Here is a 19659-nt window from a genome sequence, read left to right as displayed (position 1 = left end):
GCAGGAAGTAGTAAGAGAAGCTACGCCCAAATTCCCAAATTATATGTAATGTTACTTTGTTAAGGTTAAAACCTTCCTTTTTGAAAAAAAAAAAAAAGAAAGAAAAGGGGAAGTGCTGTGGGATGTTCTGTATGGCAAATGTGTTGCTGATTAGTCAGTAAATAAAACACTGATTGGCCATTGGCTAGGCAGGAAGTGTAGGCGGGACAAGGAGGAGAATAAAGCTGGGAAGTGGAAGGCTGAGTCAGAGAGACACTGCCAGCCGCCACAATGACAAACAGCATGTGAAGATGCCGGTAAGCCACGAGCCATGTGGCAAGGTATAGATGAATGGAAATGGATTAATTTAAGCTGTAAGAACAGTTAGCAAGAAGCCTGCCACGGCCATACAGTTTGTAACCAATATAAGTCTCTGTGTTTACTTGGTTGGGTCTGAGCGGCTGTGGGACTGGCAGGTGAGAGAGATTTGTCCTGACTGTGGGCCAGGCAGGAAAATTCTAGCTACAGAGTTGTTCAGTTTCCATGAGTTTGTAGGATTTCCATGGTTCTTGTTGCTTAAACTCAGCTTTAATCCATGGTAGTCTAAAAGGATGCAGGGGGTTATTTAAATTTTTCTTGTATCTGTTGAGACTTGCTTTGTGACTGAGTATGTGAGTAAATTTGGAGAATGTTCCATGAAGTGCTGAGAAGAAAGTGTATTATCTGTGTTTGGGTGAAACGTTCTGTGGATACTTCTTTGATTCATTTAGGTCATAACATCTATTAGCTCCCGTATTTCTCTGCTTAGTTTTTGTGTGGATGATCTGTCCATTGGTGAGAGTGGTGTATTGAAGTCTCCCACTATTAATGTGTGGAGTTCGATGTATGATTTAAGCTTACTTATGAAAGAAAGAGCTGTGAGTACATGTTTCCTTTACAAACATGGGTGCCCTTGTATTTGGGACATAGATGTTGGGAATTGAGATGTCATTTTGGTAGATTTCTTTTTCCTTTGATGACTCTAAAGTGTTGTTCCCTATCTCTTTTGATTAATTTTGGTTTCAAGTCTATTTTGTTAGACATCAGAATTGCTACACCAGCTTGTCTCTTAGTTACATTCCTTGGAAAATATTTTTTCAACCCTTTACTCTGAGGTAATGCCTATCTTTGTTATTGAGGTGTCTTTCTTGTATGCAGCAGAAGGGAATGATTCTTGTTTTCACACTCATTCTGTTAGTCTCTGTCTTTTTATTGGGGAATTGAGTCCATTGATATTGAGAGATATCAATAACCAATGATTGTTAATTCTTGGGGTTTTTTTTGTAGTAGTTGTTGATGGTGGTAGTGTGTGTGTGTGTGTGTGTGTGTGTGTGTGTGTGTGTGTGTGTGTGTGTGTATTCCTTATTTGGGTTATGCTGGTGTGAGATTATTTACTGTCTGTGTTTTTGTGTGTATAGTTAACTTCCTTGGGTTGGAGTTTTCCTTCTAGTGCCTTCTGTAGGGTAGGATTTGTAGATGGATATTGTTTAAATTTGACTTTATCATGGAATATCTTGTTTTCTCTATCTATGGTGATTGAAAGTTTTTTTGACTATAGTAATCTGGTCTGGCATCTGTGGTCTCTTAGAGTTTATAGCACATCTGTTCAGGCCCTTCTGGCTTTTAGAGTCTTCATTGAGAAGTCAGGTGTAATTCTAATAGGTCTGACTTTATATGTTATTTGGTCTTTTTCTCTTGCAGCTTTTAATATTCTTTCTTTGTTTTGTGTGTTTAGTGTTTTGATTATTATGTGGCAAGGGGTGTTTCTTTTCTGGTCCAATCTATCTGTAAGCTTCTTGTACCTTTATAGGCATGTCCTTCTTTAGGGTAGAAAATTTTTCTTCTATGATTTTGTTAAAAATATTTTTTGGGTCTTTGAGCTGGGAATCTTCTTCTTCTATTCCTATTATTCTTAGGTTTTTTGTTTTTATAGTGTCCCAGATTTCCTAGATGGTGTTGTGTCAGGAATTCTTTAGATTTAATATTTTCTTTGACTAATGTATCTATTTCTTCTATTAAGTCTTCAACATCTGAGATTCTTTCTACCATCTCTTGTGTTCTGTTGGTAATGCTTGCATCTGTAGTTTCTGTTCGCTTATGTAGATTTTCCATTTACAGAATTTCCTCAGTTTATATTTTCTTTATTGCTTCTATTTCCATTTTCAGGACTTGAACAGTTCTATTAATTTCTGTTAACTGTTTTTTTTTTCTTGGTTTGATTTCCTCCAATTTTTTGATTGCCTTTTCCTCAAGGTCTTTAAGGGGTTTATTCATTTTCTCTTTAAGAACCTCTATTATCATCATAAAGTTGGTTTTAAGGTCATTTTCTTGTGCTTCAGCTGTGTTGGATTATTCTTACCATAGTGGGATGGCTGGGCTCTGGTAGTGACATATTGTCCTGGCTGTTGTATTTTTGTTTGGTTTGTTTGGCTTGGTTTTTCAAGCCAGGGTTTCTCTCCTGGAACTTGCTCTATAGACCAGAATGGCCTCGAATTCACATAGATCCTCCTGCCCCTGCCTTCTGAGTGCTAGGATTAAAGGCATGCGTTGTCACCCCACCACCCAGGTGTTGTTTGTGTTTTTATATTTAGGTTTAGGCATCTGGATTTGGAGTGATTATAGGTCTAGGTGCTAATTTTTGGATTTGTCTTTGTTGGACAGGTGTTTTCTTTCTTGGTTTCTGTTTTCTCTCTGGTCTTCTGTCTGCTGCGGCCTGTGTTTGAGTAAAGGGTCTCCACCTGCGTTAGGGGCTGAACTTTTGAGGCTTAAATGGCCTCTGGTCAAGCAGGTGGTTGCTGCCCAAGTTTGGGGCAAGAGTTCTGGCTGTGTGAATGGTCTCTGATATGGCCAGGGGTCTTCTGAGGCACAGGATCCTGGCGTGGCTTCTGGTGGGATAGGAGACTTCTGTCTGATTTTCAGGGAATTGGCCTGGTCTCTCGGGTTCAGGATGCTGGCCTGGTCTTTGGTGGAGTAGAAGGCTTCTGCCAGAGTTATGTGTGGGCCTAGATAAGGTAACAAGGCGAGGAGGGGCACTTGGGATTAAGCTGGGTGGGTGTAGGCAGGGCAGGAGGTGGGGGAATAACTTCCCTGGTTTTCAGGGATGTGGCCTGGCCTCTGATGGGATGGAAAGCTTCTGCCAGAACTGTGGGCAGGGATATGGTGATAAGAAAAGGAAGGGCAGTTGGAGTTATGCTGGGTGAGTGCTGGTAGGGTGGGGGGCAGTTTTACCTGGGGTTCAGGATGCTGGCCTGGCCTCTGGTGGAAGAGGAGGCTTCTTTTAAATACAGTAATTCCTGCATTAAAAACCCTGCTTGATGCTTTTATAAAATGAGAACTCTAGATTGAAGTATCTGAGTGGTTATTTGGGTGCCTCCACAGATGTAAAATGATTTGTTTCCACACTGCATGTGCCTGACATGTATACTGACTAGAGCACACAACAGGCTCAGTGACTGTGGGCTGGTTATAGAAATGAGAATTCACACTCCTGATTTTTACAATTTTAATATACTCTCTGAACGATCCTGTAAGATAAATTGCATTATGTTCTCATTATGTTGGCATGCATGGGCAAGCCAAGTTCACATAGGCTGTGGAGACAGAAGGTGGGGTTGCATTTGAAGCATCGTCACTCCAGAGGTCCTCTACTAACTGCCCCTCCCCCCACACCAGTCCTCCTTCTCACTGAAGAAATTACGTTAGGCTTGCTCGGGTCTTTAGTGTATAATATTTCACCCATTTGGTATATTAAAGTTTAAGAAGGGTGTCAGTCTATGGAGAAGCCCTCAGGGTTTCTAGAGACCTAGAGAAAATTGTGTATGTATCTAAATGAACTTCTGGGGCAAAGACCAGTAATGGCTTTCATGAGATTCAAAGAACTTTATAGCTACTAAAAAAAAATTAAAACCCACAGATACAGAGAGAAATCTTAGGGGTCCTCCTGATATGTAATCAAAATAAGTGTCCACAAGCAGTTTTAAGTAGGTACATTTGAGGACTTGTTCACAGATCAGTTTTTATCTCTGCAAAGGAGATTTTAGCTTAGAGGCTGGGAGTTAATATTTAATAGGCATAACTAAGTTGTAGGTATATTAAAATGTAGCTTTGTTCACTCTGTGTCACTACTAGAAAGAAGTTGTTCCACGGATGTAAAAGCCGATGCTAACAGGGATAAGAAAGCAGTAGATCTCGGACACCAGCCCTGTCTAGCTCCAAAGCCAATGCTGTCTCATCTTGTTCTTAGATGGAGCCATTGCCAGGGGCATTGTTGTAACTAAACTTCAGAGAGCAGACTTTTAAATTTTTTCTACGCATACTCACCTATAAATAAAGGTTGAATTATATATCATCTTAAAGTCATTTTGAGCTTGGTCCATTTCTAAAATCATACATCACATAAGACTAGTTTTGCTTCACATTGCATTCTATTCTTAGTCAAACCTGACCTCATTACCAGTTTCACTCCCAGGGTCATGAAAGTCCTGTGATGGTTGGCTCATTTTTGCACAGGGCAGGCTTCTAATGGCCACAAGCCTAGCCCTTCCCTCTGCGCTGTCCATTGGCACAAACTTGATGCCTCTCTGTCACTATAGCTGCAATCTACTTTGTGACCTTCTTGAAACTGCAAACAGAAACTGCCTTCAGCCACCATGCCACTCATCCCATCAGCTAGTTTGCCCGAGAATTTCTCTGTGAAAAATGACTTGCTTATTAAGCATTGAAAATCATAGACAAAACTGATGGGATCTCTTGCAGGCTTTCCTAGCTTCATTGAGAATTCCACCTGCAGAGGATGGCTTTGGAGAAGCAGACAGGGTTGCCTACCCTCTAATGGACTCTCTCTGGGAGGGAAGTCTGACGTGTTAGATAGGATATTTCTCCTAACACTGGGGAGGAGAGGGTCCTTCTGCAGAGACTCACTTGTGGACCCCAGCTTTTGCTCCAAGAAACTCACCATAGCAGTGCTGAATATTAAATAACTATGGATTTGCATATATATACATACATACATACACACACACACACACACACACACACACACACACACACACACACAGCTATGCTTTTTCACCTTGTTGGAATGTACCACCTGGAGGAGGACAGTTGGGAACAGGGCAAAAGAGACTGTCCTGAGAGCAAGGATCACTGCAGTAACAGAAGAAATGAATGAAGATTTACTTCCATTAAAAAGTATTTCCAAGTAGCACTGAGCAAACTGAGAGGTTGCCTATACTTCCTATCATTAGCAGGTGCTCTTTGCAAAATATTGCCTCGGTCCTCTTTATTGTAACTGTTCTTTCTAGAACGTTCTAAGCAATTCCATTGTTTTTGTCAAAGGAAAAATACTTTCTATCCAAAATTTCAAGACTTCTATGTACATACACATAAGATTATATTGTAAAAAGTGTCTGCGAATTGTATTCATTTTCACAGGCCTCTTATAACAAACCACTACAATCCAAATGGCCTGAAGAAAGAGACTCATTGACCCCCCTGTTCTTGAAATCTGAAGTTAAGGTATAATCGGGCCCATGTTTCCTCTGAACCTGGAGGGTATCTGCCTTTGCCCTTGCTTGGCTTTTGCTGGTTCAGCAGTTGTCTTTAGCACCCCATGGTTCATGAGTACACAGTTCCAGTCCCTCGTCTTCACACAGTGTTCTCTTCTGATGCCTCTTCACAGCCTTCTCGCTATGAATGGCTGCATGTACTCACAGCTCTTTCTTTCATAAGGACCAGGTCTCCTGATAGCACCTACCTTACTGACCCCATCTTAACTTGACTCTGTCTGTAAAGGCCTTGGACACAATTCAACCCATAATTTAGTAGTCATGAAACTGACACATAAAAACATGCCATGCTGTGTACAAGAGAGTCTATGAGTTACTCTGACCCATAGTTTTGGGCATCACCATCTGGCTTTTTAAAATATATCAGGGCTACTATCTTATCCACTGATCAAATGTGTCCTCACTTGATTAGCTGCATACCTTTTAGCACCATCTAGAGGACATTTCTGGACTGACCTAAGTCCTTGTGCAAGGCTGTTCACTATAGTATCTCCTTCATCTTTGTGGTGGTTTAAATGAGAAGTGTCCCCCATTGTCTCGGGCATCTAAACACTTGGTCCTCAGTTGCTGGCTCTGTTTGAGGAGGTTTTCATGGGATGTTAAGGGGGTTGGGGAAAGGGGAGGGTTTGAGGGAGGGAAAAGCCTCACCTATTTTTCATTAGTGCTCTTTGCTTCAGCTTGTGGTTGAGATGCTAGCGCTCAGCATCCTGCTCTAGCTGCCATGCCTGCTGCTTGCTCCCATGATAGACTCGTGTCCTTCCAGAACTATAAGCCAAATACAATTCTTTCTTCTGTAAGTTGCCTTGGTCATGGTGTTTTATCACAGCAACAGAAAAGAGAACAATGGAACCCTTTGTATTCATCAACACTGGCCTACCTGCTTGTGTTCTCCAGGGTATTTTCCTAGCACCTGGCTTTTCCATTTAGATTTTTTATCATCTCATTTTCAAACCCATACGAAGTTTAGGCTGTGTCTAATAGATGCTCAGATCAAAGAGGGAATGATTATTTCTAATAAGCAAAGCCAACAACACAATCTAACAGAAGAACTAGAAAGTCCGTTCCTGTATACCTCTCCCATGGTTGGAGGCACACAGAGAAAGATCTGTTCCACCCCTCCCCTTTGTCTGCCACTCGGTTAACTTTAACACTTTATCTACACATTGTCAGTTTAACTAAAGCTGCGAGTGGTGGCGCATGCCTCTAATCCCAGCACTTGAAAGTCAGAGTCAGGTGGATCTCCGTGTGTTCGAGGCCAGCCTGGTCTACAGAGTTCCAGGATAGCCAGAGCTACATAGTGAGACCCTGTCTCAAAAAGAAAAAAAACAAAAACAAAAACCAGTTTAACTAAGACATAACTGTCAAGATAACTGTCAAGCATCAGCAGTAGACAGCCTGGCTACACTCAGGTGCAGAGATTGCATAAGGGCCTAAATTCCCAGCAACTCTGTTGTATCCAAGAGTACAGTTTTCTCAGTTTGAAATTACGGTGTTGTTTTCTTACATGACTGAAAATGCGTTACACCTGGTTCTTTTAAATACATTTATTTGGAGAACATTAGTAGCATAATAACTGAACCTCCCCAGTTATTACTTCATCAGGTCAGGCACTAGAACTGCTTGTGTGAGCATCCTATGAAGGAGTGAATTTTACCACCTTAGCGGCTTTGTTCACCTTCCCCTTTGTTGTTGATGACTCATTCAGAAATCCAGAAGATTTCTCAAAAGGAGAAATGGGGGAATGTCTGGAGCAGTGGTACTGATGTCTGTTTCTTTAGGAAACCTTCACAGCGTATTTCAGTCTCGTGGAATCCTTGGTGTTATTATGACTGTCAATAAGAACCAGGGGGTTGTGCTGGTGGTTCTTGATGATGTCCACAACACTTGCAAAGTACTAGGGAAGCAAAACACAGGTGAATTAGCGGCGGTTAATGTTACCGCCATGCTCTGTACCTCTCATCGCCTCGATTTCTCAAGCTGTTCTCGGTTACTAGGTCTCAGCCAATCTTCTGCCCAGAAGTGTCCATCTAGTTTAACGAAGGCTGAGGCCTGCAGGGTGATAGGCTCTGTGTTTAGTAGACCAAAGCCACATGGACAGCTTCAATTGGAATACCTGCTTTGACAAGTTACCTCACCGATTAGGATGTAATGTTTTTAAAAGGTTTTGCTAAATGATTTAAAATATTTGCTTCCTAGTTGGGTGTGGTCGCACGCCTTTGACCCTAGCACTCTGGAGGCACAGACAAGGTGGTCCCTGAGGTCAGGCCAGCCTAGTCTACAAAGTGAATTCCAGAATAGCCACAAAGAAACCCTGTCTGAAAAATAATTAATTAGTTAATTAATTAATTAATTGAAAAACGTTTCTTATTGTCAAACACGAAACTGCTATGTGATAGACTTCCCTACATCCCTCACAAAACACAAATTATCTGTAATGTTGCATAAGTCTTGACAATCTCCTAAAGGCCCATGTCCTAGCTCATGTCTCAACCTTCCTAATGCTGCAACCTTTTAATGTAGTTCCTCACGTTGTGGTGACTCCCAACTAAGAAATTATTTGCATTGCTACTTCATAACTGTAATTTTGCTGTTACAAACTGTAATGTCAAAATCTGATATGCAGGATATCTGTTACGCAACCTCTATGATAAAGTCCTTCATCCCCAAAAGGGTCACGACCCACAGGTTGAGACCGGCTGTGCTAAAGGCAAGGTTCCCACAGTGCCACTACTGATAAGTTAGTGGAACCTTTAAGAAGCAGGTCTCATTGGAAGCCTTTACTTTATTCTGGATACGCCCTTGAGGACATTGTGGGACCCTGGTCCTTCCTTCCTCTTGTGAGTGATTTCACTCTGCCATGATGGACTGACTCACCCTGTGTCCAACGCAGCAAGGTCAATCTACTATGGACTAAGACCTTTAAAATGAGCTGATATAAACCTTTTAACCTTTAGAAGTTGGTTATGATAGGTATTTTTGTTATAGTGATGGAAGTCAACTGAAACACAACGGATAGAATAAGTTACTCTTAGGATTCAGTACCAGGAAAACTGATTTCCTAGATAGCTTTATACTTTTTTCTTTTCTGAATGAGAAAGGGGAGCTTTATGAACCCTCTTCTTTCTATCTACACTTGACTGCTTGTAAACTAGAGCGGACTTACTGACAGAGCAACAACGAGTTTCATGCTAGACTCTCACCATACACATTAATCCTTCTATATTTGAATTACCCGTGTCTATACGTCTTGATTTAAGGATGTCAGAAAGTTTGTTTTGAAAAACAAAGTTTTAAATGAAATACTAAATAAATGTAACACAGACCATGAAATAAAATGGATTAAGTGTACAAAAGTTCACAGTCATCAAGTACATTTATCATTAAAAAAAATATTTATTTATTTATTTATTATGTATACAGTGTTCTGTCTGCATATATGCCTACATGCCAGAAGAGGGCGCCAGATCTCATTATAGATGGTTGTGAGCCACCATGCTGTTGCTGGGAATTGAACTCAGGGCCTCTGGAAGAGCAGCCAGTGTTCTTAACCTCTGAGCCATCTCTCCAGTCCACATCTATCATTTTTAAAGTAATTGGTCTGCAACAGTTCCATGGTTTATGGAATTGGCACCCATTGACTTTATTGTGTCCCTTAACCTCTTCAGTACAGATAGCCATCTGGTACCAAGCAAGTTAAAAGTTTTATTGATGGTTTAGATGACTTCCAAGATCTACATATTGAATAAAAATATATTCATAATACTAGACAACTTCTCAAATGAAATACAGTTGTGTTTTAGATGGCCGGCCTTCTGAATGCTAGACTGTGGAGGAAAGGTAAGTGGTAGGGACTTTGAAAGGCTTCCACTTTTAGGCCCTCCTTCTCTGCAGCCACTCGGTGCTTTTGCAATTGCCAGTGGAATCCCTCTGTGAGAAATGCCATGGCATATTCATTTGGGGGGTGGGGGCGAGGAGAAGGCACAGAATGTTGTCAAGCCAGATACAGTCACAGATGTGCCAATGAAAGGGCTAGGAGATGAGCAAAAACAAGTTCTTTGATGTTAAAAAAATGTGTTCTGAACTTAAGAAACAGAGAAGAGAGCTGGAGAGATGGCTTGGCAGTTAAGAGCACCTCTTCCAGAGGACCCAGGTTCAATTCCCAGCATCTGCATGGCAGCTCACCGCTGTCTGTAACTCCAGTTCCAGGGGACCCGACACCCACGGCAAAACACCAAGGCACATTAAAAAAAGAAAGAAAGAAAGAGAGAAAGGAAGGAAGGAAGGAAGGAAGGAAGGAAGGAAGGAAGGAAGAAAGAAAAAGAAAGAAAGAAAGAAAGAAAGAAAGAAAGAAAGAAAGAAAGAAAGAAAAGAAACAGAAGAGGATTTGAACTGAGTTGCAATTGAGATACAAAGTGGAGTTGAAGCACATTTGCGGTTTAAATAAAAGATGAATTGGCAATCGTTTAGCTGCTGCTTCCCCTTAGTTCTCTTTATGTATGTTCATATTAATTCAGTGTATTTGAGATGTCCACATATGTACAGAAAATAACTGGTTCAGTAACCCAACATCTCATGGACAATAAAATAGAGTAGACTTTACAGCTATGTGATTACTATACTGTGCAAGCCATAACAACGGCATGAAAAGTTAATTAATTAACTAGTTATTTATTGATCCTCTCTATTATATTGTACACAAATAGAAGCAGAGAAACAGGGAGAGGGACTGGAAGGAGTGGAGGAAGGGTCAGGATGTAACATATGAGAGAAAAAGCAAAAAAAAAAAAAGCAGCTGAGAAACAATCTTTAAAATATATGCATAGTTGACATTAAATAGCAAAAGCTTCATTTTCCCATTTTATGTTCAGTATATTGAAAACATTTTTTCTTACAAATTATTTAAAGGAGATTTTTAATTGATTTTCAGCATTGCCAGACACTATTTTCACACTCCTACACATGGATCTTAGTCCAGGGGCTGGTTATGCTGAGGTTGGGGCAAAGGTGTTAGCCTGTCAGGACAAGTGGAACTGAAGAATTCTTGTTGACCAGGGTGGCTTTTTCTCTTTTCTTTTTTAATCAAGGAAGCCCATAGCTTCTCTGAGAGTTCAAAGTTTATGTAAGAAAATTTCAGGACCTGTGAGTTAGGACAGCTCCCAGCTCCCCATTTTCTTGCCTCTTGTAAGTGAGCTACACTCCTGAGGAGACTTGGAAATGAAGCTACTCTTGGGTCTGTCCTGTCAGCATCAATACCATCTCCTAACACTGATTATGATGAAATGACATTTTCAAAGAGGCTTTTAAGATAGTGTTTCCAGCAGGAGGGAAGTCTTGACTCCTTCAACCATCCAACCCTCTTTCATTGCCAGTGAAACTCTTGTGATAAACGCCACAATACATTCATTTTGTCTGTTCAGCACAGGGTGCTGTGAAGCCAAGTGCAATTGGAAACTACAGGGCTAGAAAATTAAATAGAACAGTTAATGAACTTTGTTAAATGACAATGCAATCCTGTTCTTGATTAGTGTTCTCAGATTCAAGAGTTTGTCTTTTCTAATTATCTGAGACTTCATTTAAAGCCACAAACTATAAAAACCCTAGAAGAAAACACATGAGGAAAAAGTTAAGACATTGGATTCGGCAATGGTTTCCTGATTGTGACATGAAGAATACAGGCACCAAAACCAAGATGCGCCAATAAGAACTTATCAGAGAACAAAACCAACAGTTAACAGGGAACCCAGGTAAGGAGGGAGAATATTTTCATACATTCCCAAACTCAGAGCTGGGTAGTGATGGTGCACATTTTTAATCCCAGCATTTGGGAGGCAGAGGCAAGAGAATCTCTGAATTCAAGGCCAGCCTGGTCTACAGAGGGAATTCCAGGGCAGTCAGGGATACATAGAGAAACTCTATCTCAAAAAAATCAAAAACAAACAAAACAAAAATTCCCAAACTCAACAACAGCAAAAACTGCAATACTTGATTGGAAGGCATACAAAGGACTTGAATAAATAGTTCTGCACTTGATGATATATAAGTGGCCAACAAACAGATGAAAAGATGCTGAACAACACTAATCATCAGAAGAATGTGAATGAGGTACCATGACACATCCATTTAAGTTACAAGTGTTGGTGGGATGGGAAGTTGAATGCTGTGTACTGTTGCAAAATAGTGCTGCATGTCAAGCTGCATACCTAAACATGATCAAGATGGTCTATGATAATGTTTTGAAATGTGTGTCTTAACCACAGTTTTTAGAAAACAAAACAAAGAGTACACAAAGGCTATTTGGTTTGTTTTACAAATGCCATTATTTTGCCTATAACCATTCAACCAACAATTGAACTCATTCATTTAGTGTCCACTAAAGTAAGCCATTTTACTCCAGTTCTGTAAAGGCAAACAAGACATAGTCCTGGCCTCATCATTGGAGAAGACAGATGCAACAGCAATTGTGATTTAAAAACAAAACAAAACAATGCTGGGTTTGGAAAGGAAGTGGATCTTTCTGAAAGTATCTTTAAAAAATGTTTGTTTTTCTTTCTTCCTTCCTTCTCTTTTCTTGCCTCCCTTCTTTCATCCCTCCTTCCTTTCTACTTCCCTTCTTCCATTTTCAAAATTGAGGTAGGGCCTTACTTTATAGCCCAGGCTGGACTTGAACTCACAGTCTTCTAACCTCAGCCTCCCAAATGTTGGCATTGCAGGTAGGTACCACCATGCTCACTCTTAAGTGACTCTTCCCTAGAACCTGACTTGTGCTATTTTCTCTATTTAAACTGTTCTTTCCACCTTTTTTTCCTTTTCTTTCCTTCAGCTTTCATTCCACAGATTCAAATTCAACCCATCATTCCAGATGAGAACATGTATTCCTTTCTGGACCATTCATAGATGTGGTGACTTGAATAGTACCCACAGGTCCATACATTTGAACACTTAGTCATAAGGGAGCAGCACTATTTGAGAAGGATTAGGAGGTGTGAACTTGTTGGAGGAACTGTGTCACTGGCTTTAGGGATTCAAAAGCCCACACTAGGCTCAGTGTTGCTCTCTTTGCCTACAGATCAAGATACAGCTACTTCTCCAGCTCCATGTAGCCACCATGCTCCCCACCATAATAATAATGGACTAAACCTTTGAAACTTTAAGCAAGCCCCCAGTTAAATGCTTTCCTTTATAAGAGCTGTCTTGGTCATGTTGTCTTTTCACCATGACTGAATAGTGACAAAGATAATGGGTTATACTAACTCTTACTCCAAGATTCCTTTATTAGAAAAAACATGAAAACAGAAACATGTTGAGCTTTCATTTTGCTCCTAATTAAAGACATTTCTATTTGTTATCTAAGGTCTATGTGAGTATTTTTTTCATTACATGAGCTCATCTTGGCCCAAATATTATAGTCTAATGTTTCAAATCAAGTCCTTCCCTGGTCATCTAACTTAGTGCCAGAGTTGAGTTTCTAGGCTTTGATTTTGGAGAGCTAGTCTAAGACCTTGATTATTATAACCTTAATTCAATTTGGTATTTCAACTTCCATTTGTAAGTTTTCTTGAACTAATAAATTATATCATATTGCCCTTATTAATTATTATTAATAAGGTAGAAAGGGGATGAGGAGATGGCTCAGTAGATAAAACACTTGCTGTGCAACGGAAAGATGGAGTTCAGATTCCCAGTGCCCATAAGATGCCAAGTGAGCATAGTGGCCTGCCTGTAATTCTAGTACTCAGAAGACAGAGCCAGGGGATCCCTGGAGCAAATAGCTAGCTAGAGTATCCATATTCAATCAAGAAACCCTACCTCAAACAATAATGTGGAGAGTGATCAAGAAAGACTCCCAAATATTAGCCTCGGGCTCCTACATACATGTACATGGACGTGCGTGTGCACCCCACACACATGTACACCGTACACACAGACATATGTAGTTTAAAAATTAAACAAAAGGCTGGGCAGTGGTGGTGCATGCCTTTAATCCCAGCACTTGGGAGGCAGAGACAGGCAGATCTCTGTGAGTTGGAGCCCAGCCTGGTCTACGGAGCGAATTCCAGGACAGGCTCCAAAGCTACAGAGAAACCTTGTCTCAACCACCCCCCACCAAAAATAAATAAATAAATAAAACAAAAGTACTAGTGTATGTATATATATATATATATATGTATATATATACACTAGTGATATATATATATATACATATATACATATATCACTGTTTTTCTTCATAGGATATACCATTACACAGTGTGCATCTTATACTACACTACTACATAATATAGTATTTCAAAACATTGCATTTTATTTTATTTTTTACTTATGACATATATACAACCCTAAGACCAAGTACTTTTCTATTCTTTTCCTTTATCTCTGGCACCTAATTGAGCATGGTGCCACCATGTTCAAAACATAGATGTAGAGCAGAGTTAAAAAGAAGTTACCAGTCAGCTATAGTGGTACCTTCCTCAGGATCTCACATTCAGGAGGATTATGAGTTCAAGGCCAGCTTGGGTAGGGAGTTTCAGGCCCACCCAGGCTACATATTATAACTTTGTCTCAAAATAAATAAGCAAATACATAAATACATAAACAAATAGAGAAAGAATAATTACTAACCTCTTCACCATTTTTCTTCTTTCCCAAAGCATATTGTTTGGTTGCTTCAATAAACCGTACAGGAATATTATATACTCTCTTATTAAAGAATGCAACTAGTGTATATGGCTGCTTAGAATCATGGCCAGAGCTCTTCCGAATAAGAAATGATCCATCCTGTTTAATAAAAGTAAAGTACAGTGATAGTATTATTTATATTTCTGGAAGCTAGAAATCAGTATGGGAAGAATATTTTATTATTTTCAAATATTAATTATTTAACTCCATGTTTTTGTTGCTGATTAAAATTTGTTTTTATTATTTTTCAAGAATACTGTTCATAAAACAGTATAGGCAGACGAACTTGAGTGAAGTCAATGCCACAATTTCATGTGTTTCCTGAGGTATTATGCACATCAGGAATTAGAAATACATAAAAGGACACAGTAAGATCAAACCTACAGTCTCTTGAGCTAGGAGCCATGTTTGCCTGTTCCCTTAAGTAAAAGTCTAATATGTTCTGTGTAAACTGTGAGGAGAAAGCAGAAGCTGGGGATTCAAGCTGTTAACTGAAGAAAATGCTCACCTCAACAGACTTATGTTAAAGTCGAAAAACTTTAACAGAATATTCCAATTTGTATTAAATATTTTATTAAGATAGTTTAGAATCATAAATTTTGAAAGTTATGAGCAAAACTTGGCCAAAAAGACAGGAAGAAGAAATGTGACAGTGATTAGCTTTAGGAAAGAATTTGAAAAAAAAAGAAAAAAGAAAAGAAAAAAAAGTCTATCTCAGAAACATAGGAACAAAATTTACAAGAACTCTCGGGACTAAGCGAACTACAATAGAGATTTAATGTGTGACCCAAAGCCATGGAGACAGCCACGACATTTAAAATGGAGTGCAGCAGCGTTGGCCAGACAGTGATCACCAATGAGAAGTGACATGGAGGCCTTGAGACATCTCTGAACAGCCTGCAGCTGACTGTCCTGGCTCCCCAGAACGTGGAGTCACCCAGGACTCACTGAGACAGTGCAGATGGCGAACCTCAGTGACTGTGACTGATATCAAGGCAAAGCTGTGACTGGCCTATACAAACAGTTTGTGACTGGTCCAGAACACACCCTCTCCTGGACCCTGTCTCTCTCCAGGGCCACCTTCCCTGGTGTGCAGCATTGGGCCCCCCAAAAAGATGGTCATTTTTCCCCTAAGTAGTGTGGACTGAACAAGAAAGAAGCACAAACTGAGGAAAACCTCAACCTGTTGGAGACAGCCCTAGAAGACCTTCTGCTCTACCCACAATTTCCATCAAGGCAGAGCAAAGGAACCCTCACCAACTGATTGATGACACCTTGACAGGGACTCGGGCTTTTGAAAAATGGGAGAGCAGAGGGAGTCTTGCATTGTCCCATCTGTCCCCCATGCTGAGCTCTCAAAAATATACCCCCAGGTAGTTTCTGCTGCCTTTATCCAGATCTTGGATCCCATGAGTTGGTTCAAAATAGCCTATCCCCACCAGCCCCCAGCTCCAAGGTGGCGCCCCTGCAGCATCAGGGCTTTCTCAAACCTCCCCTGCCTCCCACTTCTCTCCAGTGTTTGAGGGGCAGTGGAGCCCACAGAGCCTTGAGATGAAAGGTAATTAGGAAGGAGCTGGAAGAACAAAGTGGGTGATCCCAAGAGGGGAGAAAGAACAGGGAAGTAGCCCTGTGCCTACACCCCTGTACCTACACCCCTGCACCTACACCTCTGCAATCACTTAGTTGGATTTATGATGTGCTCCATAGTGTGGGATTTTTAGATGTCCAAACCTTGTTGGATCTGTGCAGGGCCTCTTCAGCGGATTTGCGGTCACAGGCGCCAGCATACCAGGGCTTACCGTGAAGTTCAGCCTCCTGTGAGACAGAGGCATTGTGAAACGTGAGTTGGTCCTCAAAGTCTGTGAGAATTTAGGTGAGGTGCTTCAATGGCCAGTTTTGCAAAACCAAGTCAGGGGTAATAATCATTTTCACTGCTACTGTTAAAATGGCTTTTGTGTTTCCTTTGGTCAACCACAAGGCTTCTATGGCTAGCTCATTCCCATTTGGCATTTGCTGCTAAATTTAGTCCTAAAACATAAGTGGACCTCACTAGGTTCCTCAACCATTCTTCCTCCTGAATGAATTATATACTCTTTTCTCATTGTGCTCTTATTGTAGATGCTTTATAGAGTGCTTCGTAATTTCAGTGTGTTCACATGTGTGTAGGGGTGTGTGCATGCGTGCATTTGCACAAGCAGGGGTGTACGTGTGCCAGACATCAACATTTGATGTTGCTCCTAGGAGCTGTCTACTTTGGTTTTTGAGTGAGCATCTCTCACTGGGCTCAAAGATTAAGCCGGGCTAGCTGGCCAGCCCACCCCAGGGATCTCTGTTTCTGTCTCACCAGTGCTGGGATTACAACCACACAGCACCACACCCCTTTTTCATTTTGTTTTCTTGTTCTGTTTGTTGGTTCTGGAGATGAAATTCAAATCCTCATGTTTGTGTGGCAAGCACTTTACCAACTAAACGATTTCCTCAGCTCCTAATTGCCAGTGTTTCAATAATATTATCTTACTCAGTTTTGACAAATAAGGATATTTATTTGCTTATCATTTTCACATTTTTGCATCATCTCAGAGAGACTTATCCAAGAGCACACAGGGTCCTTTCTCTGTCTTTTTATGCTGTTCTTTTTGATATAGGCTGTAACATCATAAGCTTCCACAGGTCTATTCTGAGGAAATTATAAAGTTTAAATAAAATCTATGTGAGAGGAATAACAACAAAAACAACACATTTCCTCAAAATAAGCACTAATTGTTTTTCAGGGTATCTGGAATAGAAGTGAGAAGAAATGGGGCAGGTCTTTCTTAGTCACTGAAAACAACAGGACATACTGTATCCACCAGGCCAACTTAATTACAATCCAGTCTCCATGTTGAGCCTTACTCCAAATTGTCTTCTCTGAAGACATGCCCTTTCCCAAAGTTCACTGGAAACAGTCCGATAACATCAAACTCACACCATACCTGGTCTGCAAAAGTGGAATTAGATGAAAAGCTAGGTAGTGGTCCATCTACAGCTGGGCTTCCCCCTTCTGGAAACCCTGAAAGAGATTTGAAAATTCCATTAGTCTTTACTAGTTTCTGTGCAGTTACAGTGCCTATGCCTCACTACGGAGCTGGCACGGTGGGCCACGCACAGAACTGAAAAATCTTTAGGACAGTGCTGCTCAGAGGTGGCCTCAGGACCCCTTGAAATCCCCAAGATCATTCCAGACCTTTGAGAGGTCTTTGCTTTTTTGGCAAATACCTATCTTTGAAAAACCTAGGTTTTCTTCTTGTCTTTCAACAAGAAAAGTATAGCAGCTGATTTCTGGCTCTAGACACGTAAAAGTTCTGTCAAGTTGGACCTGGTAATTTAGGCTGTAATACCAGCTACTAGGAAACTGAGGCAGGGGGATCACAAGTTTAAGGCCAGCCTGGGCTACACAGTAAGACCCTGTCTCAGAAGTAAGTAAGATTTGCAGAATGTAATCCAGTGAACTCTATACACACTCACACACAAATATGCATACACAAACAAACACCAAGACACACAAACACATACACACACACACACACACACACACACACACACACACACACACACACACACACATATCTTGGAATAGTTTTCATATAAATATTTATGTTAGTGTATAATGATTTCATGTAATTTTTAAATGGATTATTTAACAGTTTTTGTTTTTTAAGCTTTGATAATAAGAAGCAATCTCTTCACACTCCACTTTGAGACTTACACAACACATAAAGCAAAGGCGGAATATGTCCCAAATTTCATGTAGCGTTTTCCTTTTTTTTTTTCTTTTTTTTTTTTTTTTTTTTGTTTTTTCGAGACAGGGTTTCTCTGTGTAGCTTTGCGCCTTTCCTGGAACTCACTTGGTAGCCCAGGCTGGCCTCGAACTCACAGAGATCCGCCTGCCTCTGCCTCCCGAGTGCTGGGATTAAAGGCGTGCGCCACCACCGCCCAGCTGTTTTCCTTTTTTTTCACCTCCTATATTGAGTTGGGAAAAAATAAAAGGTGGGGGTAGTTCCCTTCTGGGAGCCTGACTCACTGAGTCATAGATGTACTTATTAAAGGTTTGATTTTCAATTGCACATGTGTGTATGTGCATGTGAGGGCAGGTGCTCACAGATGCTGGAAGAGGACATTGGTCCCTTGGAGTTGGAGTTCCAGGCCTCTGTGGGTGCTGGGGACCGAACTCATCCTCTGATCCATCTCTCCAGATCTGATTCATCTGATTCATATATAAGGTGATGTTTACCTTGGGAAAACTATCTAGATAATTACCACATTCTCATCGTAAGGCACAATTTATAGATATGTGTGAGGTTCACTAAAATGTCTTTCAGATTTAAATGAAATACCTATCATTTATTGAGAACCTTCTAGGTGCCAAGCATTGTATTAGGCATTTTTCACGTGTTGTTTCACTTAATCTGACTTTGAAAATAGCTGTATTGTGATTTTTTTAAATGATGATGATGATTGATAAGTAAATGTTCAACCAATACTAAAGATTGGAAATGTTTACCTTTCAAAATAACTACAAAATAAATATCGTTGGCCCCATTTTACAGACAAGGAAGCAAATGAGAGAAGACCTGGGACTGCACAGTGGAAGTAACAGCGCTGTTAGTCCCCATGGTCACTTGTGGTTGACTGTTGTGGTGGTTTGAATGTAACTAGCCCCCATAAGCTCATAGGGAGTGACACTATTAAGAGGCGTGGCTTTGTCGGAGTAGGTATGGCCTTGTTGAGGAGGTGTGCCACTGTGAGGGGCAGGCTTTGAGGTCTCTTATGAGGGCTCCTATGCTGAAGCTATTCCCAGTGTCACAGTCTATTTCCTGCTGCCTTCTGATCAAGATGTAGTCAGCATCATGTCTGCCTGCATGTCCTCATGCTCCCTACCATGATGATAATGGACTGAACCTCTGAACTGTAAGCAGTCACCTCGATGAAATGTTCTCCTTTGTAAGAGTTGCCGAGGTCATGGTGTCTCTTCACAGCAATAGAAGCCCTAACTAAGACAGTCATCATGGTTTCATTGTACTTACTTGGCAGAGGAACAGGCTTTTGATGGATAGGTCTGAAAAGAAGAAATGCAGGTTAAGTAAAAGGCAGAGCACAACACAAAATCTGGAGACTCCACACCAAAGGGTATGAAGATCTAAAGGTGGGCGGGGCAACAAAAACCTTTGGAAAACCAAGATTTCTTTCCTTTAGCTTTGCAAAGGCGGAGCCTTGACTGAAGTGCTGTGTTTTAGATGAGACTAACAACCTGAAAAATGGATCTCTGAAATTCTTAGTTTCTTGAGTTGCTAACATCTTCCCAGATTTAATTGACCTTTAAGTGACCTTGTATGACAATGAATTTCCATAGCAACAAGAA

General features: G+C 40.7%; 1 protein-coding gene across 1 annotated transcript in view; it reads right to left on the bottom strand.

Annotated features, from left to right (window-relative positions):
- Nucleotides 1-7120: 7120 nt before the first annotated feature.
- Nucleotides 7121-19659, bottom strand: part of Blnk (B cell linker) — a 68733-nt gene continuing 56194 nt past the window's right edge. Inside the window, exons 13-17 of the mRNA XM_052713063.1 lie at nucleotides 19325-19356; nucleotides 17234-17310; nucleotides 15993-16076; nucleotides 14205-14360; nucleotides 7121-7479 (exon numbers count right to left, since the gene is read on the bottom strand). Of these exons, the coding sequence (XP_052569023.1) occupies nucleotides 7360-7479; nucleotides 14205-14360; nucleotides 15993-16076; nucleotides 17234-17310; nucleotides 19325-19356 (469 nt within the window). The 3' untranslated portion in view covers nucleotides 7121-7359. The remainder of the gene's footprint in view (nucleotides 7480-14204; nucleotides 14361-15992; nucleotides 16077-17233; nucleotides 17311-19324; nucleotides 19357-19659) is intronic.

This window comes from Peromyscus californicus, unplaced genomic scaffold, assembly GCF_007827085.1.
Source record: "Peromyscus californicus insignis strain IS unplaced genomic scaffold, ASM782708v3 Scaffold_4__1_contigs__length_199733344, whole genome shotgun sequence".
NCBI classification, from domain to species: domain Eukaryota; kingdom Metazoa; phylum Chordata; class Mammalia; order Rodentia; family Cricetidae; genus Peromyscus; species Peromyscus californicus.
This window is presented reverse-complemented; position numbering and strand designations above follow the sequence as displayed.